Genomic DNA, 23,022 nt, shown 5'->3' on the forward strand with positions numbered 1-23,022 from the left:
ACAGCTGGTTAGCTAAGTCCTGCCTCTAGCTTTGGAAGCTGGGGCTGTGGTGGAGTGCATGAGGCCAGGGGCTCCGTGGGAAGCTGGAGGAACACAAAAGGGGCCTGAGCCAGGTGCAGCCCAAGCAGATTCTAGATAAGTGGAAAGCTGTTTGCAAGGACGAAAGAATGTCCCAGGAAGGCCACCCTTCCTGCTCCAGAGGGTTAGGAACTGTATAGAAAGGTCCTTGACGAGACAGGCGGCACCAACCCTGGTCTAAGACCAGTGAAGATGTGCAAAAAAAGGTCAGAGGTTTGGCTCTGTAAATAGGAGAGTGAAGACCAAGGAGCTTTTCCAAGTCTCAGTTTCCCTCTACAAAAAAAAAAAAAAAAAAGTTGGGGGTTGGAGCGGATGTTCTGGAAGGTCCTCGTCCAGCTCTGACAGCCTATGATTTTATGAATCATCCTCGAAGAGAACTCGCACAAGTGGGAAGAGTCTGCCAAGACTGGGCCTTTCATTCTGAGTAATGAACTGAAACAGCAAAGGGTTGACATCTGTTCCCATCTTTCAAGGGAAGTTGGACAAAATAATGCCTTTTTCAGGGAAATCGTTACCAACAGTGAAACAGAGTATTTCCTGCCTAACCCAAAAATGAAGTGGAGAAGCCAGCCTTCCTGAAGCCCAAGGGAGAACACGTCTAATCTCCCAGTGAAGGTCATGCCGGCCAATTATCTTGGTATGTAGGCACCGAATGCCACGCACGCTCCTGCCTCCCAGCCTGTTAGAGCGAGACAGCAGGAAAATAATGGCAGGAAGATTCCAAAGGCCCTGAGAGAGTCTGAGGAAAGGAAGAGGGCCCTGTCACCAGCCTCTGGAACATTCTGGTGGGATAAGCATTGGCTGCAAACACCTTGCTCTCATGCAACTTGCTTTCAAGCCCAGGGAAGATGCTCCACCTCGGACTTCCCCAAGAAACCACTCCAAGCCGCGCAGGCCATTCCTGAACCCGTTCACCATGCACACTGAGGGATGACAGGGACTCTGGAGTCTCCCCACAGGGTGTGCTTTGAAGGGACCCACCTGGGGGAGGCTGGGTTTTAGAATAAAAGGCCCTCCACATCCCTGTCACATCAACATTATAGACAATTCTAGAATTCAGGACTGAAGGGGATGTTTCAGGGTGTCTTGACTCCTACATGACCCAGGAGTCCTGTCATCACCCTCAATAGGGGCTCCCTCGACCTGAAGCTCCATGAGAGCAGGGACTTGCTTGCCACTGTATCCCAGCCTGGGTCAGGGCCTGTGCACTCTAGGTTTTGAGCAAATGCACATTGGTCACTCTGCACATTCCCTGAGAGCTCTCTCATGTTCCATTGCTTTCCTTTGTCCACAGCCTGAGTTGAGAGGGCCCTAGGAGCTGGAGAGGCAGCAGCTGCCCCCTTCCTCCTTCTCTTGCCTTCAAAGCCAGGCAAGTTCCAACCCACACATTCAGAAATTTGCAAAAGGAAGGATATTAGTCCTTTGTTGTAGACTTCTCTTCCCTGCCTTTCTCAGGCTCTGAAGTTTGCTGAACCCTTAGGCTCCAAGTGTCCACGGTTGGGTACAGGCTACGTCAGGAGGAGCACTGAGATGTGAAACGCCAGAGTTGTGTGTTTCCCAGCTGCCCTCGCGGCCTGGACTACACACAGATCTGTCTAGAAGTTGGGGTTCCACCATCCCAGCCCACCCCTCCTTGAAGTCTAATCTCTACTGGATTTCTAGCTCCAATTCTAAGTGGAGTCAGAGCTCATGTTAACAGCTACCCTTTACTAAATATTGATTGATGTCCATCTTCCCTACTAGACTGTAAGCTCCATGAGGGCAGAAACCATGTTGGCTTAGGTCTTCTCTGTATCCCTAGTGCCTGGTAGATCTCATAGAATAATGGATGGATGGATGGATGGATGGATGGATGGACAGATGACAGACTAGTGGGTAGATGGAAGGATGTAGGTGGGTGGGTGGATGGATTAATGGATAGTAATGGGCCAGGCCAGCAGAGGACTGCCTAGAGGCATTACCTTAGAAGAGGGTTTCAAAGACTGGTCCCCTTTGGCAATGGGTCTTTAGATCAGGCCTTTAGGACCCATCCTTTCTTCAGCCCTGTCCCATCAGATAACTTTGTTCCCACTCTGATCCCAAGACTGAGGGGGGTTGGGGAATGGAGAAAGAAAGTGCTGGATCAGCCATAGCCTCTGCTGCACATGTCTCAGCAGGTGAGACATGGGGTCTCTGGCTGCACACACTGTGTGCTGAGTGGCTTCGGGTCTCACCATGGTACTTCACGGGAGTTTAGAGTTGGAGGCTGCCAGGAAGGGTTTCTGTAAGAGGCATCATGCACCAGGGAAAAGAGGAGAGGGTGAGACTTAGAGGTAGAGAGGGGCATCCTAAAGAGGGCAGCAAGGTGGGCCAAGCCCCGAGGAGTACAGGAAACAGAAGGTGGCTTAATGGGGCCTGGCTTAGGAGGCCACAGTGGAGTGAGGCTGGAATATGGGATGGGGAGGAGGGAGTTCAGATTTGTAATCAGGAAAAGCTCAAAGAAATAAACCTTTATTTTTTCCTCCCTCTAAAATTTTGGGATAAAACTTATTAACATGTGAGCATCCCTAGACATCCCCATCCCCGCCGTCTCCCTCCACACCACCTATTGGGAACCAGGCCCTGACTTGCCTCTTCAGTTTCTTGCTCACTTTACCCTCCAAGAAGGGTATTGTCTTTGCCCAACTGGCTTTGGGGAGGGTTTTAGGATCTCTAGACCATCCGGCATGGGGCAAGGCAGCCCCGAGGTGGGTGGGAAGGGAAAGCAGATTTGAATAAGAGTCGTTGTGACCTCTTTGAGATATTTGAAATACGTGGATAGAACATGAGCTATTTTTAAATATTTGTAGGTTGCTGAACTGTATTTGTTTGACAAAGCTTCTTGAGAAGGCACCACACCGTCACACTTTAACAGGATTCCATTCTTGCATCTTTACGTCACTTTCCTATTCTCAAGGCCATGAACTCATCCTTGTCCCTTTTGCAGCCTGGGCCCAGCCCAGGTCAGAAGGAAGGCTAGTAGATGCTGAACCCGGAGAGTGGAGAAGTGACCTTGGGCTCAAGACAATCTCACTCCCTCCTCGGTCCTCCTCAAGAAGGGGGGCTCTGTCACCTGCTAATCTGAGACTTTGCTCCTTGTCTGTTTGTCATTGCAGAAGGCAGACCTGGCCGTGGCTCCCCTGACCATCACGCATGTCCGTGAGAAGGCCATCGACTTCTCCAAGCCCTTCATGACGCTCGGAGTGAGCATCCTGTATCGCAAGCCCAACGGCACCAACCCCAGCGTGTTCTCCTTCCTCAACCCCCTGTCCCCGGATATCTGGATGTATGTGCTCCTCGCCTACCTGGGTGTCAGCTGCGTCCTCTTCGTCATTGCCAGGTAAGGTAATGCCTTGGCCAGAACTCAGGCCCAAGCTTGAAGGTTTGGGAGCCAGGAGTGGCCCCACATCCTCAGCCCCTGGCACAGGAAGCCAAGGCTCAGGCCACTACTATTGCTGCTGCTGTCTCCCAACATGTGGCCCAGATCCTCCTGAGCCTTCTTTGAAAGCCATCCCCCCGCTTAGGGAACATTCTATCCCCTTCTCCAAGCTTGAATCACCTGATCCTTCCCTGGTTTGTTTTGGGGACTCTGAGATGCGGCGTTTGCACCCCAGGTCCCAGAACCAGACTTGGAGAGGTTGAATCATTTTGCCCAAAGCTGAAAACCCTGGGCCAGGCACCTGGTATAGCCCACACAGTGGGTGGCTTAAACATGGCGCACACACACCCCTGCCTGGCTGGGATACGTACTGGAAGCATGCCTGCACATTCGGTCAATCACGTGAAACAGACACAGCACTCTTGGCTGGTGGATGATAGAAGGCTGCTAGGGAACAGGGTTAGCCCAGCCCTTTGGGAGCTCCTGGTATCTGCTGACCACGGTGTTCTGCACCCTGTAGCCATTACCATATTTAACTCTCAAAGCCTCCCTTGAAGAGGAGTCCACTAAAGCTCAGAAAGATCATACGAGCATAAGTGGCACATCTGGCACCTGAACCTGAGTCACCAAGGGTTTAATCTGTTATGCACACCTCTGGCCACTGCTCTCACCCTACCCCAAGCCGGTGGCTGTGTGACCCAGCCCTTCCACTCCCTCTCAAATGGGCCCTCTGCCTCCTCCCTCCAGGGCCCAGCTCTGGCCCCTGCCCTGGTTCTTTTTCTCTCTCAATCCTAACAAGGGGTGAAGAGAGACTTCTCTGGAAAGGCAATTGGAGATCCAAGGCCTGGGTGTTTCAGCCTTTTTTCCTCCGGAGCCTTCTTTGAAAGCCATCCCCCCACTCGGCTCTGTGCGCTCCCTCCTCCCGCACAGGGAGAGACCAAAGGGAAGGATGTGAGAGATGAAACCGTCCTGCCGCCCAAGCTTTGCTGCCAGCAGGCCTGGTGCTGCCCTGCCCGGTCACCCAGCCAGCAGCCACCAGAGGCCTTCATTACACCTCTTGTCTCTCACGCTCTAACGGGCCTTTGAGGGCTAGGAGCTGCTCACGGCGCGCTCACCATAATTTTAGCAGCTCCAGTGGCCTCTCCCCGGCCCACCACCCTTTTTTCCAGCTTCAGTTCTGCTCATTTGGCGCATTTCCCCTCCCCCTCCAGTCCCTGGCCTCTTCCCAGGCTCTCCCTCCTGGCGGGAAGGCAGAGGCCCCTTCCCAAGGCTGGTCTGGGAGACTTTTGGGAAGAGACAGGACTTCTAGAGCCACTGGAATAATAGGGGTCCTCTCCAGAGAGAGGAGAGGGATGAACATCTTGGCCCAAAGGAGCCCCACAGGGCAATTGTCACCGTAGGACACTCCCCATCTGGTCAAATCCTGACAACAGTCCTTGAGGTGGGTGTGATTATCCCCACTTTACAGAAGCAGAAACTGTGGCCCAGAGAGGTCAGGTCATTGCCGGGAGTCTCGAAGCTTTTCCTTGGCAGAGTTGGGCCAGACCTGTCCAACATTAAATCCAACACAGGAGCTAGACGGGGACAGACAGGTGACATAAGGAAGAGAAGCAAGCCAACTGGCGGGCAGCAGGAGTGATCGGGATGGAAGCGGGCAGCAGGAGTGATTGGGATGGAAGCAAACTGAGCATGCACAGCTGGCTAAGGGGGCAGCCGCCACCCTGCACCAATAGACCTGTCTCTCTGCTAGACAGAGACCTAGGGCCCATGTCACAGCACTTATGATTTGCACAGCAAGAGTCAGATTTTTATGTGACCTCTCATGATTTCTCTGTGTGGCCATTAATTTGGTTTTTATAACATTGTTGGGGTCCAGCACAAAGACATCTGCACTGTGGATGGAGCTGTCTCTCCCCACAACTCGTTTGACTCCATGCTGCTGCTACAGGTCTGGACACAGCCCATGTCCCCAAAAGATGGAGTCTGCTGTGAGTGGGCAGGTCCTAGGCCCACTCGGAGGCAGCTTGGGCATGGCACTGGGCTGTCCATCTTGCAGACTGGCCTGACCCAGCCTGACCTAAGCCTGTCTAGCACCAAGGAACCAGGCATTGAGGGGTCAAGGCTTTTTCTTATAGTCTGCTTCATGCCTGGTGAGGTAGGAGGACACAGGAGGGGAGTGAGGCCACTTTCTCACCACTGACAGAACAGTGGGCACTTGTGGCAGGGAGTTAATCCTTGGTGTCTGGCCCAGGAGGCAGGTCCCAGGCTGAACTGCCAGTCTAGCCCTGGAAGCCACTTTCTGTCCAAATCCTGCACAGGTGAGTATCCCAGGGAAAAGAGGGTCGTGGCCACAGTTGGTGTCCTATCTACACCTCTGTGGCTGGAGTGTGGCTAACTCCCTGAGTGGAATCAGTGTCTCCAGGTCCCTGCTTCTGATTCCCATTTGCTCCCAAGATTGCAGAGCCCCCCACAGCCTCCAGCCCTAAATCCAAGGTCCCCCCTTAACTTGGCATGGTACCCCCGGGCCTTGTCCAGAGGCCATCATCCCCTCCTCATCTCTCCTGAAGAATCTGGATCCTCCCACCCACCGCCTGCAGGATGGCACCCACCTCCCCTGCTGTAGGATGGCACCTGGGTGGGGAACCGTCCAGCGGTGGTGGGGACCCAGCCTGTGACAACACTTGATAACCGAGGGTCCCTTTTCCAAGGCCAGTTCCTTTCATCGTGATAAGCAATTCCACCTCCGGGGATCTGAAACTACACTTCAGAATCTAGGAAGTCTTTCACAGCCACGTCCCAGGGGACCAGGCCACCCTTTCGCCTTGGTGTCCATGGTGGTGGGCCCGAGGATGTTCCTTTCAGTAGAGTTTACAAGAGTGGGAAACAGGGCACCACTCAAGTGCCCGCCACAGAGGCAGGGTGGAAACACCCAGGAAGTTGTCACCGAGCATGAGGTAGATCCAGAGGAACTGGCCTGAGAGAGGTTGGTGACTATCAGATTTAAAAACAAAGAAAAGAAAAAGGAAAACCAAGTTCTAGGACAGGATACTGGTATGACAGTCTTTCTTGTTGTTAAAAATTGTGTGTGTGTGTGTGTGTGTGTGTGTGTGTGTGTGTGTGTGTGTAACTGGAGCATGGGAACACTAGGACCCATGAGCTTCTCCCAGAAGTCCCCTTCTTTGTCCCCAGCCCTCCTTCCACTGGGTTCAAAGGCTCAGGTTTTCTCCATCCTGTGAAAACTGTCAGGACTATGGCTTTTTGGCTCACCGCCAGATCACAGAAAGTCTAGGTGCCACTCTAGACCGTGAATTCACTGTTTCAATCCAGAAATGAAAAGCTCGTCAAGCGTCCCCCCACCCAGGATTTCTGTCTTTACTCACTCACGGGAGCCTTCTCCAGCCCCAGTGACCCCCTTGGCAGTGCCTCCTCCAGCAGCCCATCCCACACCCAGCCCCTGGCCCTCGAGCAGCCCCTGTCCTGGGTCCTCCACTTGTTGACGTCTGCTGGCTTTCTGGGAGGCAGCCATGGTGGGCCTGGCCGGGTCTCTCTTCAGCGTGGACTCAGTGGTGAAGCTCTGTGCACCCATGATCCTTGGGCTTGGTGGACTCTGGGCTCACAGCAGGGACCCTCCTGCTTCCGCCTACCTAGAGGTCATGCTCCTGAGCCCTGCCTTCCAGCATCCTAGGAAAGCCCTCTCCCGAGACTTTGGACACCCAGCTCTCGGGGGCTGTCTCCAAGGTGCTCCTCACACAGCCCCTCACCCCTGCTCTCCTGATCCCCCATCTCTGCCCTGTGATTTTAGATCCTTTCACTAGTTCTTGGTCAGTTCCTTTGAAAATTCTCAACTTGGCATGAAGCCTTACTGGGGAATTTCCTGTCCGAGGGGCCTTCTGCTTCGTGAGAACATAATTCATCTCACACGAGCATTCATGATGTCTGGACTCTTGGAAAAGGGACGTGGAAAAGGGACCCCACAACATCACATTCAAGGGCCATCACACTAGAAAACGTAACAAAGTTGATGGCACTCGTCTCTCCTTCCACACCTCTCGTCCTAGCCAGGGACCCCTCCGTGGTCTCAGTCATTCTGCATCTTTGAACTTACGTATTGCCACCTGGAATTCACACAGTCAGCCAAGATTCCCTCCAGTGACCTGGGGCCCTGCCCCTTGGAAGGCAGTGGGCAGCTCCTCACAACAATTCTTTTCCTGTCGTTTATATATTTGTATATTCAAATAGAAAAATATGAAAAATCATAGACCACATTCTTCTCTCCAGGGGGCAGGCTGCTGGGAACTTTTGCTTTCTCATAGTGTTCTTCTATACCATTTGAATATTTCATACAGTGTCTTTTACTTTCTTTCCATTTTTTAATTATATACGAAATTCAAAAGCATCTTCTCGTTTTAAAAAATTCATGTGATACATATAAAGCAACAGGCCTCCTCAAGTACGTTCTGCCATTCTGACTCCCCTCCCCAGAGAGGCGCACCGACATTCTTTACATATGGAACCTTCTAGACCCTTTTATATGCATTTCACATACAAATATACATAAAAGAGCCGTAGAGTCATGAGTTCGGGAATCTATATAATGAGATCGCACTGTTCTTATTTTTTATCACTTTCTCTCAGCCAAATGTGTGTTGCCGATCTCTCCCTGTTGGCTCACCTAGGAGTCTCTGGTTCTCTCTAACAGCTGCATGCTATGTCACAGCGTGGCTGTGGCGGGGTTTATCAGTCGCTCCTCTGGTGAAGGACATTGAGGTGGTTTGCAGTTGTTCACTGTTACAAACTCCGCTTTGATAAACACCCTCTGTGTTTTGCTTTATGTTCGTGTGTGTTTTTTTCTAGGGTGGATAATGAGTTGCAGAATTGCCAGGTTGAAGGGCACATGCATTTTAATTTTAAGAAGTGCTGCTGAATTACTTTTATAACCAGAAAAGGGCGCCCGCGGTAAAGGACAAGAGGGACGGTGGTGCCAGCTGCCCCTTGCCTACCTCCAGGGTGGAACAATAAGCCACCCATTTCCACACTGGGGACGCTGCCATCTTGGTAGCGTGAGTGCACTTCCCTCTGTCTCCCCGCAGCCCAGCCTCACTGCCACTCTCTCCCCTGGTAGGTTTAGCCCCTATGAGTGGTACGATGCCCACCCCTGCAACCCAGGCTCCGAGGTGGTGGAGAACAACTTCACTCTGCTCAACAGCTTCTGGTTTGGAATGGGCTCCCTCATGCAGCAAGGTGAGTGCCGTCTTCTCTCCCAGGATGTCCCATGGCCTCTGTGGAGTCAGCAGAGCCAGCCCACCCTCAAGGGCAGCCTCCGTCCCTGCTGAGCCATCAGAAGGTTGGAGACCCATGTGGATACTTTGAGGTGTGCCCCCCTCCTTCACCCAATCCTCAGAGTGCTCTAGCTGGAGGATCTGAGCAGATAAACCACGCCAACCATTGGCATGCGGGACTCAGCCCCAGCACCTTTAGCAGCATGAGTTGGACATGAGCACCCTGCTTGCTGGGCTGGCCCTCAGTGACCTCCCCACCACTGAATCCAGCTAAGCAAAACTGAGCTGTGGATGGCGGGGGGCACTAGAGGCAGGGAGGCTGGGTGGAGGCCCTTGCAAGAACGAGATGAGACCTGAACTGGGGTCAAGGCCAGGAGGGTGGAAGGCAGAGGTGGACTGAGAAGACTTTAGGGGGCAGATGGTCAGGACTCTGGGGTCATCTGGCTCTGGGGCACCTGGGAGCAGGAGGGATCAGCTGAGGAGGGACTTCCACCCAGATACACCAGAGGTGGGATCCACAGGATGATGGCATTCTCTTATGTCCTCCAAAGAGAGGGCCAATGTGCTGCTCCTGACCTGTGGGGGGGGGGCCCCTTTGGGAGTATCCGCAGCTGTTTAAATGGCTAGGAAGCAGAGAACCTGCTCTCGATGCAAGGAGTGAGATGCAGAGACATCACGGGGCTTGAAGACAGGCACAGAGGGAGGCCAGCCAGGAAAGAGCCCAGGGGAACTGCCTGGGCCAGCCCGCTGGCCAGGAGCCCTGAGCCTCTGCCTGTGACTGTGGAGTTGCCTGCTCGGGCCGAAGGTGGGGAGCAGCCCAGTCTCTGCTGTGTTAAGTCCCCCTGGAGAACCTAACTAGGGCCGGGAATGAGGGGGCTTCAAGGAACAAAGAAAATTTCCTTGTCCTTCACTCTTCTGGGTGTGACCTCAAAGTCCAGCACAAACTCCCATCCTCAGGAGACAGCTATCAGCAAATGCTAAATGAACAAATGAATCAAAGGTCCTCTCCACCCTATGCTGGGTAGTTGCATGAAAGAAAAGAGAAAAATACATCAGTCCCAGGGAGACATTTCAGCCCTGCAGGGACTAGGACAGGGGCTTGTGCCTGGGCGGGGGTCCAAGCTGCCTGCAGGAGCTTCCCAAGCGAATAACCCAAAGAAGCAATTCTCCCTTTGGGGGCACAGCCGAAGCCCTAGCATGGAGCAACCTGGGGGAGGCTGGGAGTATCTGGCTGGGGAGGGGAGGCTCCAGTAGCTGAGAAGTGACAGACAGCTTTCAAGGGAAGTGCTTCAATTTGTCCCCACCATTAACAAGTGTCCCGGAAGCCTCACCTTGCTTCTTTGCCATCATCTTTGTTCAGTGACAGCTGGGAAAGACCTGGAAGCTCCTCATTGCAGTAATAACTTCTCCTCTTCTGCCTCCTGCTGCTATTCAAAGCTCTGGCCCCCGATGCATTCCCTGCATGGTTTTGATTAGAAGGGAGAAAAATAGTTATGTATTTGAAAAACTCTCCCTTGAGTGATTTCTTTGAGAAAAAAAAAATCATCCATATCAAAGCAGACGCTTTTTAGATTGCAGGTCCAAATATTCTGGAAAGTTCAGGAGTCACTTGCTATTTAAATCTCTTGAAAGCCGCCTAGTTAATTACTTCAGTTAGAAGGTTTCATCTGAATTGTGCTCCACACCCAAGGTCGGGGAGGAAGAGTGATATATTTCAGCAAAGAGCTTCCAAAAATGTTGATTTTTCTCCTCCTGCCAAGCGCCGCCGAGCAATCTTATATTTGTATACCACTTGTATTTTCGATGCAATTTCTCCTCAAATTGTATCGTTGCAGATCGCAGTATTTCTGCAAGGCTGGGACAGAGGAAGGACATTGCAGGGTCCCCGAGAGGGGGAAGTGTCTGGCATAAGATCACACGGAGAGTTGGGAACAAGATCCACTCAGGACCCCAGGGGTTCTGACCTCCAGGTGTTCTTAACCTGGGACCCAGGAGCGGTTTGTGGATAGGCATCTGAGGGGCTGAGGAGCCTGTGAACTGTTGGGCATGTGTGTGGTATGATTTGAGAGCAGTAGCTCTTAAAATGTGAACCTGGATCAGAACCTTCTGGGAGGCTGATCAAACAGATTGCTCATCCTGCGCTGTCCCCCAGGTGCTGGTTCAGTAGGTCCTGGGGTAGAGCCTGGGAATTCACATTTCTAGCAAGTTCTCAGGCAATACTGATGACCACACTTCTGAGAACCTCGAGGGTCCGGGCTTTGATGAGCATGTCGGGGTCATCCATGACCCCAGGGCTCAAGCAGATCCTTGACTCTCTCAAGTCTCCACCTTGTAAGGCGCCGTCTGCCTCCTGCCTCCTCCCAGGGTCTGAACTGATGCCCAAAGCTCTATCCACGCGCATCATCGGTGGCATCTGGTGGTTCTTCACGCTCATCATCATCTCCTCCTACACGGCCAACCTGGCTGCCTTTCTGACCGTGGAGCGCATGGAATCGCCTATCGACTCTGCTGATGACCTGGCCAAGCAAACCAAGATCGAGTATGGGGCTGTCAAGGACGGGGCCACCATGACCTTCTTCAAGGTGAGGGTCTCTCCTTCCCTCTGCAGCACAATGAGCGGGCCCCTGCCCTGGCCCTATGCTGAGCTGAAGAGGAGTGGGAGGAAGGGGTCTCTGCCCTTCCCTCACTGCTGGAGCCGATGGGCTAGAGAACCCCAGGGCTCACACCCTCCCTGTTTAGGACAGCTGATTTGGGGGAGCTATGGCAATGTGAGCCATGTAGTTTGGTTACAGCACAAATTCTAGAAGTTTCTGTACCTGTGACAAAGACTTTGAGTCATATGAAGAAGACAGGTAGACAAGAGGGATGGGAGAAGGGGGAGGAGAGGAGTGGTCAGACACCCAGCCTCTGGGGCCAGTGGGCGCCTTGCACTTGGCTGAGGCCTTAGTGCCATCCACGTCTAAGAGGCTAGCCTGGGCTTGGGGGTGAGCACCCTCCCACTGAGAGGGAACAGGGGCACATCCTAGGGGAAGGGAGGGGACTTAACATTTGAGCAGGTGTTTACAGACTCTTGGAATGCTGGGGACCCCTGCCCACGTGACTGCTCCAGAGGGTGTCTGGCCCTGACTTTGTTGCTCCTCCAGCTTTGGAAGGATGGCTCTCACTTCCCCAGTGTTTATCCACCTTCTACTAGTATAGCCAACCATCAAGGAGACTGGAAACTCCTCTACCTGGCCTCCAAGGACCAGTAGGGGTCAATGTGCTCCAGAAATTCAGATAGGAATAACAACGGCCACCCACACCGAGCACTCACAGTGCACCAGGCACAGTGCTTGGTGCTCAGCCTCATTTAACCCCCATGGCTGTCTGTGAGGTTGGCACTGTCATTATTTCCATTGTACATGTGTGGGGACTGAGGCTCAGAGCTATTAAGTGACTCATCCAGAGACTCAAAACTAGAGGAGCCAGATGCTGAGCCAGGTTTGCCTTCCCCCAAGGTCTGTGTTCTAAGCCGGTGGCTCAAGGACTTGAGGATGCATTCTAATCCCCCTCAGTACCAGGTCCCAGTCCTCAGGGCATATGACTCAGGAGGTCCAGGAGAGAGTCAGGGATGAGCAACTGTTTTAAAAAGGATTTTTGTGTGTAGTGCTGGGGATCAAACCCAGGGCCTCGTGCTTACTAGGCAGGTGCTCTGCCTCTGAGCTGCATCCTCAGCCCTAAGAATTAGCACTTCTAAGATGTTCCCAGGTGATGCTGGTGGAGCCCATTTAAGACCACACTTTGAGAACTACTGCTCTAATTATGGCTCAGAAATGATCAGAATCTTGTAACTCGGTGGCTGCAGGTTCATTCATTCATTTATGAACTGCTCTCAGTCCTCCTGGAAGCCTGGGGCATTTCCCTTTCCTCTGAACTCTGGATCCCCGCTTCTTTCTAGGCCAAGAGATAGATGGAGCCCCCAGAGGGGCCTGGGTGGAGAGTTTGGGTGGGAAGGCCTTCCACCCTCCAGCACTGGAGCCCCTAGCACTGACCCCCACCCAGCCTTCCATGCCCCTCCCGATGTTGAAAGGAGATCTTTAGGAAAGAGAAGGAGGAGAAGACTCACTTCCTGCATGCTGCTGCTGCCAGCAGCAAGCTGCAGACCCACTGCCTAAGGGGTCACAGCTACATATGTAGAGTGAGAGGAAGCCAAGGCGCTATCTAACACGTTAGGGGACTGGGGCTCAGCAGTAGAGCACTTGCCTAGAACGTGTGAGGCTCTGGGTTCAAACCTCAGCACCACATATAAATAAATAAAAGAAAGGTATTGTATCCAGCTACAACTTTAAATTTTTTTTTAAAGCCACATTAGGAGCTCTGTGGGGCTGTGTGTTCATGAGTGTGAAATGTATGATGTTGCATACCTGTGTGCATGCAGCAGCAGGAATGTCAGCGTGCATTCGTGTCCTCAGTGCGCACACATGCACCAGTGCACAAGAGTGTGCTTCTGTGGGTGCATGTATCTGGGCTTGGGTATAAGTGTTTGCATCTATGTGTACTGGTGGGCACATGTGTGGTATATCTCTGTGATCTGGGCAAATGGACTTGTGCCTCTGAGTGTACACAAGTGCCTGCCAGAAAGTATGTGTGTGTGTGTGTGTGTGTGTGTGTATGTGTGTGTGTGTGTGTCACAGCCTGTGTGTGCATGCACATGTATCTGTGTGTGTGTGTACCTGCTCGTTTGCTCACTGTCTGCCCCGGGCTGCGGCCCAGCCCTTTGACTGTGCCAGAGCCTCTCTCATGCATTAGGCATGAGCCTTCTCTAAGCAGGGCTCCCGATCAAAGGGAAGCAGCATAAATAAGCCCGATGCCGGCTCATTGCCGCTGATTGGATGCCCCTGCCTCCCTCCATGCTAAGATGCTCAGATTGGCTTCCCAGAGCCTGGTCCCAGCTCCCCACCGAGCCTCTGTCCTCAGCATCAAGCAGCGCCTCCTGCAGCCTACTCCGCCCTCACCCACCTTCCCTGCAAATGGCACAGTGAGGAGGGCAGAGGAGGTACGCCGATGCTGACACCCAGCTGGGGCTCTGGGGCTCGAGGGCCGTGCTCAGAGGGCCCATTGGCCAGAATCAGCAACGGCGCATCCCCTTGCAGAACCAGCTCCACTTTCATGCTCTCCTGGTGGCCAATTAATCCCTGGCCGTGTGTGGCCATGCTGCCTCTCATGTTCATGTGAAGCTCCTCTTTACGCAGGCTTCCTGTCACTGGCAGCAGCAGCAGTGGGACTGTCATGGAGAAGGGAGGATCCTGAAGGTGGACGCATTAGCTAGGAGCAGCGCACTCCCAGCCCTGAGGCCTCTGGACAAACCTACTTCCTCCCCCGCCCTCTGCCCTCCAGAGTTGGGCTTCCTGTTCTACCCCTGCCCCTACCCCAGCTGGGTGGCAGTAGTGGAGGCTGCCATGAAATTAAAGGGTAGCATTTAAAGGAGGCGGGATCCACGCAGAGCAAGCGCAAGCGGTAGTACTGAGAACCCGAACCACCCAGGTGGTATAGGGCAGGTGAAATTCATTTCCACCGTAGCCTGTGCCTGGTTAGTCTGCAAACCGTCTCCCCTGGCTGAGAGCAGAACACAAGGGAAAGAACCCATCCCTCTTCAAAGAGGACAACAGCAAAAAGCAGGGCATCCAGCTCACAGGGCCCCCAGGTCCCTGAGCCCCGTCCTGCAGCCTGGGAGCTGCATGGCTCGAGGCAGCCCTATCTCTGCCGAGATAGTTTCACTTGGAGAATTGTCAGGAAGCAGCAGACATCACAAACAGTGTCTCCTGTGTTGTCCTCCCTCGGTCTTAGAAGATAAAATTAATTAGGAGATGAAAAAGGAGGTCTTTGAAAGCACTGTTTGGCTGTAAAATATGTAGGCAAAATGTAAAGGAGGATGTGGGAGCAATCGTGCTCTCTGCAGGGCGGGCTGGGTGGCTTTGAAGGGAAAAGAAGTGGGGAGACAGCTTCTCAGTAGATCTAGCCCTCTCTGACTGGTGGGGCTGGGGAGCTGAGCAAGGTGGGAGGGAGCCTCTCCGGAAAGGGCCCTGGGCATGGTCAGGCTCTCCACTCTGCACAGCCTCTGTCCTAGCATCTGTCCTGGAAGGCACTTGGAGAAGTTCCCCCATCCACCCCCTCCTCTAGCTACATAGCTGTCTCTTCCCTGAGCTGCAGGCATCTGAAGGATGCTCCCCTCTGCTCAGCCTCCAGTTTCTCCAGCCCCATCTGCTGGCCTTTCTTGGAGCTTTAGCTCTGCCTTCCAGGCCAGAAGGACCCACATGCAGTGATCAGGCAACTGTGGTCAGCCTGGCCCTGTCAGGTAACATCAGTTTTAAAATCAGACAGACCAGGATGTGGGTCTTGGGGAAATAACTATGCGGGCTGACCTTGGACAAGTCACTTCGCTTCTATAAGCTCTCGCTTGCTCCCCTGTACCACAGGGATACCAATGCCCACCATGAGGCAATTTGCAATTGGATTCAGTTAGCGACTGGACACGGGTTAGCCAGGGCCAGGGATTCTCTTGTCCTGAAGTTCTCTCCGGAGGCAGTGACTTCACCAGAGCACATTGGAGAGGGGCCAGCGAGAGGGCATCTGGAGACTCTCTCTTCTTCCAGATCCCCTTGGACTGGACCTCCTGAGATTGGTGAACATTGGCCTCTCCTATTGCAGGGTGGTCACCTTCCTCTGCACAGGACTAAGCACTTCAGAAAGAGCCCCGAGGTCCTTAGAATGGGAGAAGTCAGTAAAGGAACAGCAACAGGTGCAGGGTGAGGACAGTGTCATTGGAAATGACTAAGTCGCTGAGGACCTCCCTCCCTGGACCTTAGTTCTCTCATCTGTGAGCTAGGTATAACAGTCCTCCATCTCATCGAGTTATTCAGATGATTAAATGGGGTCATTCGTGTATTTAGCTTAGAACAGCACTTGGCACAAAGCAGACACAGTCAATGGCAACTGTTTCTGTTTATTGTTGCAAACTGGTGATGGCCAGGCCTGTTTGGCACAGTTAAGATTTGGGGGCCATGCATGACTTTCATATAGATTAGATATTTCTTTAGATTAATTGCCAGTATTTTAAAGTTTAGAGTCTTCTGTGTTTAAAATTTTTTTTAAAAAAATTTTACCTTCTGAGCTTCTTGAATATACGAAAGATCTGGCACCGCTGAGCTGGCTGTCCTGCAGGGGGACAGTTTTCAGAGCTCAGAAGCAAGTCTGTCTCCAGAGTCTGCTCCAGCCTTCGTGAGCTATTTCCGGTGCCTGGCCTGGCCCCATCAGCATTTGAGTTTTCTGCCCCTAAGTCTTTCTTATGTGGGTTTTAAATCCTGCAGCCACTCTGCACCATGAAGATCATATTGCCCCCTGCTTCCAAATAGGGAAACTGAGCCTTCGAGAGAATCAAGGAGCCTTAAAGAGAAGTAATGATGCCAACCGCACCAGGAGACACGGGGGCCAGGCCAGTAAGCAGCGCAGGTGCCTTTTCTTGCTGCATGTTTACAATAATGCTGTGCAGTCAAAGCCCCTTTTACAGAGGTGAAAGGAGGCTCAGAGATGTGACATCCCTTTCTGTGGTCCCAGAAGAAGCTGGCATTCAAACCTAGGTTGATGTGACACCAGAGTTGGTGCAGAGCAGCTGACCCCTCCCTCTGCACACTCCCCACATTGCCCACACCTCAGGGATCCTCTGCAGTGCCCAGCTGCAAGCCCAACTACAGGCCTTTGTGGCAAGCCTCAGGGACTTTGGGAACTGCTGCTGGGGCACAGGGTCAGTCTGTCTGTCCTCCCTGGGGAGTTCAAGCCAGGGGGAAAAGGCAGGAAATTCAGAGAGGCTTCCTGGTCCCCATGGAAATCACCCAAGAGAAGTGATTCACTGCTGGAGGACATGGATCCGATAAGGCTAAAGCCTCCACATCCAGGAATCAGAAAGCTAATTAATTTGAGGAAAGGTCTCCTTTCCAGTGTGGAAAACACCCAGGGTCTTGCATGGAATCACACCGCTGCTGTCTCTCTGCACATATTCCCTGGGATCCAGCTCCCTTCACAATTTATATATATATATATATTTATGTATGTGTGTATGTATATATAGGCCTATATACGTTCTCTTGTACAGAAATGTTAAATTCTCAAGATTAAGTATCTTCAGCTGGGGAAAATCAATTTACTTCTTTGAGAAGGCTGGAATTGAAAAGTCGTGAGCCTGAAACTTACTTTCTTGCCAATTTTTCTGATAAAAAAAGTATCTCCGCCCTGGCAGATGGCCCTGTATTGGCTGCTCTGAATGATTCCATTAATTGATTTGGGTGACTGGCCCTGAAGTAAACCTCAGTAAGGTTCCCACCGAAGTCAGGACAGGTGAGATGACGCAGCACCTGCAGGTGTGTGGGACTCTCTTCTGTGGGGGTGTGATGGTAGCCCAGGCCAGCGACTGGAACTCGGGGCTCTGGTGCTCAGGCCTGTAGAACAGGGAGAGAGGCCTGAGATTCCAAGGTCTTGACCTTGCCCTGCCTCAAAGTGCCAGGGAGGGCTTCTCAGGGTTGTGCCCCAGAATCCTAGAATTGCTCAAAGGCAGAATTGAAGGGGATGCAGAGACCATGAGCTGATGTCATTGAGAATGGGGACCCCAAGATATGGGCAAGGACAGTGGGAAGCCCACTCCGAGGAAGATTTCAGTCCATCTGCCGAAAGGTGGTGGAGGCGGTGAGTTTGGGGCACTGGAGTGGGAGGGTGGCACCCCTGGAAGTCTGTGTCACAGCCACCTTCTACCTTGGTGTCACCTCCTGTCCTAACGGCCCACATTCTTTGGTGTCCTTTCCCATCTCCCGTATTCAGTTCCTTTGCCCACGGGTGGCTTGATGTGTCTGTCCTCCAGCACCATCTGCCTCAGATTCCCTTCAGCCTCCAGATGAAATCCCTGTCTCCCTGCGTGGTGCTGCGTCACTGGGAAAAGCATATGTTTGGGTGCCAGGCAGACCCATGTGTAGGAGGAGTGGGATGATGGGGGGAGGGTGCACGGAGAGGTTTGGAGAAAGGAGATGTTCTGATCCATTCTGAGACAGAAGCAATGGGGTGGGCTCTGTGAATGGTTCCTTGGTTACTTTGGCCAAGACTTGAGAGGTATGGATGACTGGCTGCATGGGAGAGTGAGTGGGTGAGATGGGTACAAAGGAGAAAGGGTCGGATGTGTGGGTGACCTGGGGGAGAGGGTAATGCAGAGATAGCTGGACCTGGATAATTTGATTATGAGAATAATTAGAATTAGTGATTATCTGAAAAGCAACTATTTGGGGAACAGAAGTAGCTCATGGGAATATGTAGGTGACAGAGTGTATTAGGTATCTATTGCTGTGTAACAAATGACCCAGAACTCAGCACCTCCCTTCGTGGGTCAGGAATGCAGCCCAGCTCAGCTGAGCACCTGGCTGGGCCTTTCATAGGCTGCAATCCCAAGTGACCAGCGCTGCAGTCATTTCCAGGTGTGGTGGCAGGACTCAGTTCCTCCCAGATTATAGGCCTGAGGGCTTCAGTTCTTCACTGACTATTGCCCAGAGGCCACCTTCTGTCCCTTACCCTGGGGACCTCTCCATAAGGCAACTCTCAACCTGACAGTGTTTCCATCAGGGAAGACAGAGTACAAGCCAGAGGAAGTCACAGTCTCCTGCAGCTTATCTTAGAGGTGACATTCCAACGCTTTAGGGAGGAGGTAAAAGCCAGTCAGGAAGTCCAGCCTGCATCCAAGAGGAGTCTGACTACCAGGAAATGGGATCCCTAGGAGCCATTTAGAAGCTTCCTCCCACAGCAAACCCGGGGAGGAACCTGCAGAGAGAGGAGCAGAGGGCACCCAGGAAGCTGGCAGCCGGAGACTCTACGCATCTGAAATTCCTAGGAAATAGGAAACATCTGGGTGCCAGAAGATCTGGAAACGAGGAACACCTTGGAGGGAAGAGGAGCTGGCGGGGACACTTGGGGAGGAGCTGAGGCGGAAGAGTAGCCAGGAAGGGGGGCGGCTTCGAACACAAAACCCCGGGAGGCAGGAGGGCAGAGGGGGAGAGTGACTGGCACAGCCAGAAGCAGGAAGAGCAGCCAAGAGCCAAGAGGGGCCAGAGCAGCCCAGCGAGGACGAGGACCCAGGGCATCTGAGCCCTCCCTGCCTTTGACTTTGGGGCAGGTAAATTTGTAGGCAGGGCAGTGGCTGCTTATCTGTAAAGGTGCCCCATCCCTGCGCCCAGAGCAGGTCTTGCTGGCGCTCAGCTGGCCCTGTCCCAGGTGGCTTGCCACAGCCCTGCCCGCTGCTCCAGGTGCCCGCGCCGCCCCCTCCTCACTGCCTTCTCCCCACCGAGTGCTGGGGTCTCCGGGAGCCGTTCCCAAGGGGCCATCCCTTGCCAGTAGGAAGAAGTTCACTTCCCTCCCATCTCCTCACCCCCTCCTGGAGGAACCAGCTTCTTCCCCATCCACCACCCAGCCCCCAGTCCCGTGCCAGCCTGTGTGAGTGCCCGTGCTGTCACGCACACCAGGGCTGGGCCGGGTGCCAGTCAGACAGGCTGATATCACAGAAAGCCACAGCAGACTTGGAAACAGCCACTAGCATGGGAGCTGCAGAGCCGCCTGCTCCCCTGGGACCCGCTGGGGAGAGCTGGTCCCTGCTGGGAGCAGGCATCTGGCAGGAACTGAGTTCCCCACAAACTTCATGAAACCCAAGCACCTTGTCTGCACAGCCTCCCAGCCAGCAAGAGCCACTCTGCCCCGGTCCTCCCTCTCAGCCCCGGCAACCTCTCTGAGTCTCCCAGGGTAGGTGCCGCAGCCCTCCCACCACACGGGGGCTCAGGGGTGCTGGCCCTGCCCCTGCGACAGCATCCAGCCCCGGGGCCTGCAGACCACCTGCTCTGATGGCCCCCCCTTCCCCCTCTGTGATCCCCACCTGCCTCGCTCACTGGACTGAAGGAAGGGCGGGAACCCACGCTTCGGCAAAGCCTTCCCCTGGACAGTGCCTCCCACCACCCACCCTCACGGGGTCCCGGGGGGCAGTGCTGCTCAGTGGTGAGGAGCATGGACTCGGGCTCCAGAGGGACTGGATTCGAGGCCTGGCTCTGCCATCTGGGCACCTTCAGGCAAGTTCCTAGGCCACACCTCCACTCCCCAACTGTACATGGAGCTAATGGTAGGCCCTGCCTCCCGTGATCTCGGGGAGGACTCGATGACTTCATGCAGGTAAGGCGCTCAGAACTAGGTATGCATGTGCTGATAGCTTAACTGATGTCAGAGGAAAAAACAATTTTCAAAAAAGTCATTCTGAAGACCACTTGTGCCATGGCAGAGAACCAGGATTTTCAGGAAGCGGGTCTGAGCCGGAACCTCTGCTTCCTCACTCCCCAGCCATGTGTCTTGCACCTCCGTGGACTTCAGTTTCCACATCTGAGCAACGGGCGGCGCTCCCTTACTCTGAAGAGAGTTCAGTGACCCTGCTGAGCAGGGAAGCAGCCTCGGTCCCTGGGGGCTCAGTAACTATGTGTGTGTCCCTGTTTCCCTCGCGGCCCAGAAATCCAAGATCTCCACCTTCGAGAAGATGTGGGCTTTCATGAGCAGCAAGCCCTCGGCTCTGGTGAAGAACAACGAGGAGGGCATCCAGCGGACGCTGACGGCGGACTACGCGCTGCTGATGGAGTCCACCACCATCGAATACGTCACCCAGAGGAACTGCAACCTCACCCAGATCGGGGGCCTCATCGACTCCAAGGGCTACGGCATCGGCACACCCATGGGTGAGCCAGGGGCACAGTGGGGAGGGCCTCGGCTGAGTGGACAGAGGAGGGCAGCACACCCCCCCCCCTACATCCACTCATGCACACGGACCCCAGCTCATTCCATCAAACCTAGAGGGGTGGCGTTTCCCCAGCCCAGGAGCAGGACAGAGTCACATGCTGCTGAGGTCGGCCCTGGCTGAGCAGGAAATGGGGGGCCAGTTCCCAGAGGCCACACCTACCTCCCCTCGCCCCTCCCCTGCTGATGCAGCCCAGCAACAGGGGGCCTGCCAGGGACCCATAGGGACAGATACTCAAGGGGGTTGCCAGAGGTGAATACATGCCCCGCCAAACAGACACCACCAACAGCCGGGGGTCCACTGTCCTCCCCAGGCTCCCCGTACAGGGACAAGATCACCATCGCCATCCTGCAGCTGCAAGAGGAAGATAAGCTGCACATCATGAAGGAGAAGTGGTGGCGGGGCAGCGGGTGCCCCGAGGAGGAGAACAAGGAGGCCAGCGCCCTGGGCATCCAGAAGATCGGCGGCATCTTCATCGTCCTGGCCGCCGGGCTGGTCCTGTCTGTGCTGGTGGCTGTGGGCGAGTTCGTGTACAAGCTCCGCAAGACAGCAGAGCGAGAACAGGTGACCCGATGGGGACCTGCAGGGGGGTGGGGGGGCAGGGGCAGGAGGGAGGAGGCCCTGGTGCGTCCAGTCCTCCAAGACGTCCTGCCGGCTCTACTGTCCAGACCCTGCTGCTCCGCCCCGGGCCAACCCTCCGCACCTGTGGCCTGGTCCCTGTGGCAGCCTCCAGTCTGGCCGTCCAGCCTCCACACTTGCCTGCTCCCTCCACAAGTCAAACAGCAGCGAGTGCCCGACGTGAAACTTAATTTAAACCTCATCAGTCCCCCGGGGTAAAGCCTGCAGGGCGGTGGTGGAGGCTGGTACAGTGGCATAGCGGTTCATTATCTTGTTCTCTCTACTTCTGTATAGATTTGGAAATTTCCATAATCAGAAGTTTAAAAAAAAAATAAAGTTAAGAGGCCTAGACCTAGCGTGCAGACCGTGGAACAAGGCTCTGCCGGTCTGATTAATTCAAGCATGGTTGGGCAGTGGTTCTGGGTCCCCGCAGTAAATGAGAACCACAGGGTGAGGGTTTTTAAGTGCTAATGCCCTGGCCTCGCTCCCGGAGACTCCTTTCTAATTGGCCTGCGGTGGAGCCTGGCACCGGTGGTTTTCAGAAAGCCTGCAGGGTGATTTAAACAGGCACCGAGTTGAGGGCTCTGGTCGGGGAATCGCCTCTCACCAGAGAGGTTCAAAGGAGCCTAGGTCCGGTGTGGCAGGGACTGCAGTTGGATCACAACTGAAGGGTTGTGACAACAGACAGCTTCTACGTCCATCAAAAGTGAAACAGTCGTTTATCACCAGCAAGCCTTGGTCAGCAAGGAGGAAGGGAAGACAATCCGTCCTCCTGGTCAGCGTGGGCAGGAGAGAGAGAGACACCTCCAGCCACTGAGAGAGGGCTGAACAAGGCAGCCCCAGGGCGCTCAGTCTTTAAACTCCGTCATAGATTTTGGCCAATTTCTATTTTTCGAAATGCACCAGGGGAATTGGTCAGGGATACGGGTAGTTTTCCCTAAGAGGATGTTTGTTGAGTGTTAATTATAACATAAAAAAATTGGGTAAATTATCTAAATGTCCAACAATTGGGAATGGCTTAAAAAAATTATGATACAAAAAAAATTCTTTAGGAATTTAGATTAAAATTGGGTAGAGCTCCAGATTCTACCAAAAAGCCTATGGGACTCAGTCCTGGCCCATCTCTAGGACCTCTTTCTTCCCATCTTCCTCTCCCTTACTTTGTTCCATACACACTGGTCTCCTTTTTAGTCCATAACACACCAAACATGTGTCTGCCTTAGGGCCTTTGCACATCCTATTCCACCCACCTGGAATGTTCTTCCTCCAGTGCATCTTAATATTCTTGGCACCAGCTGGTCATTCAGCTCACCTCCTCAAGTAACCTCTCCTACCTGTCCCCATTCCCAGCCCCTCTCTCTCCCATTTCAGGGTTTTGTTATCTTAAAAATAGTTATCACTATCTGAAATTGCTAGTTTAAGTGGTTGGTTTTTTGTTTTTTTTTTATCTTTTTCCATCCCATCATTAGACCACAAGGTCCCTGAGCACTGGGATCTTATCAGTCTTCTTCACTGCTAGATGCCTAACCCCTAGAACAGTGCACAGTAGAGTCTCAGTAAATATTTGCACATTGAAGAAAACAGAGGGATGACCTTTTGCATTTCATAGGTAGGGAAGGGTAGGCTGGGGAGGTCACAGCTGGTAAGAGGCAGAGCCTGAATTCAGAGGTGGGTCTCCACCCCTGCATCCCATGACTTTTAGGCAGGTGGTCCTGGTGCCCTGGCCTTGCTGGTCAGGTGAGGCCTCCGCAGCCCCCACTGCCTTCCATACAAGCCCTGGGATGACCACTGGGAGTTCATCCCATGGAAGCCACCAC

General features: G+C 53.5%; 1 protein-coding gene across 1 annotated transcript in view; it reads left to right on the plus strand.

Annotated features, from left to right (window-relative positions):
* Nucleotides 1–23,022, plus strand: part of GRIK3 (glutamate ionotropic receptor kainate type subunit 3) — a 213,930-nt gene that overhangs the window by 184,334 nt on the left and 6,574 nt on the right. Inside the window, exons 11-15 of the mRNA XM_081306472.1 lie at nucleotides 3,213–3,436; nucleotides 8,598–8,716; nucleotides 11,119–11,336; nucleotides 20,306–20,528; nucleotides 20,901–21,151. Coding sequence (XP_081162598.1) covers nucleotides 3,213–3,436; nucleotides 8,598–8,716; nucleotides 11,119–11,336; nucleotides 20,306–20,528; nucleotides 20,901–21,151 — 1,035 coding nt within the window. The remainder of the gene's footprint in view (nucleotides 1–3,212; nucleotides 3,437–8,597; nucleotides 8,717–11,118; nucleotides 11,337–20,305; nucleotides 20,529–20,900; nucleotides 21,152–23,022) is intronic.

This window comes from Spermophilus citellus (genome assembly GCF_964194105.1).
Source record: "Spermophilus citellus genome assembly, chromosome: 9".
NCBI lineage: Eukaryota > Metazoa > Chordata > Mammalia > Rodentia > Sciuridae > Spermophilus > Spermophilus citellus.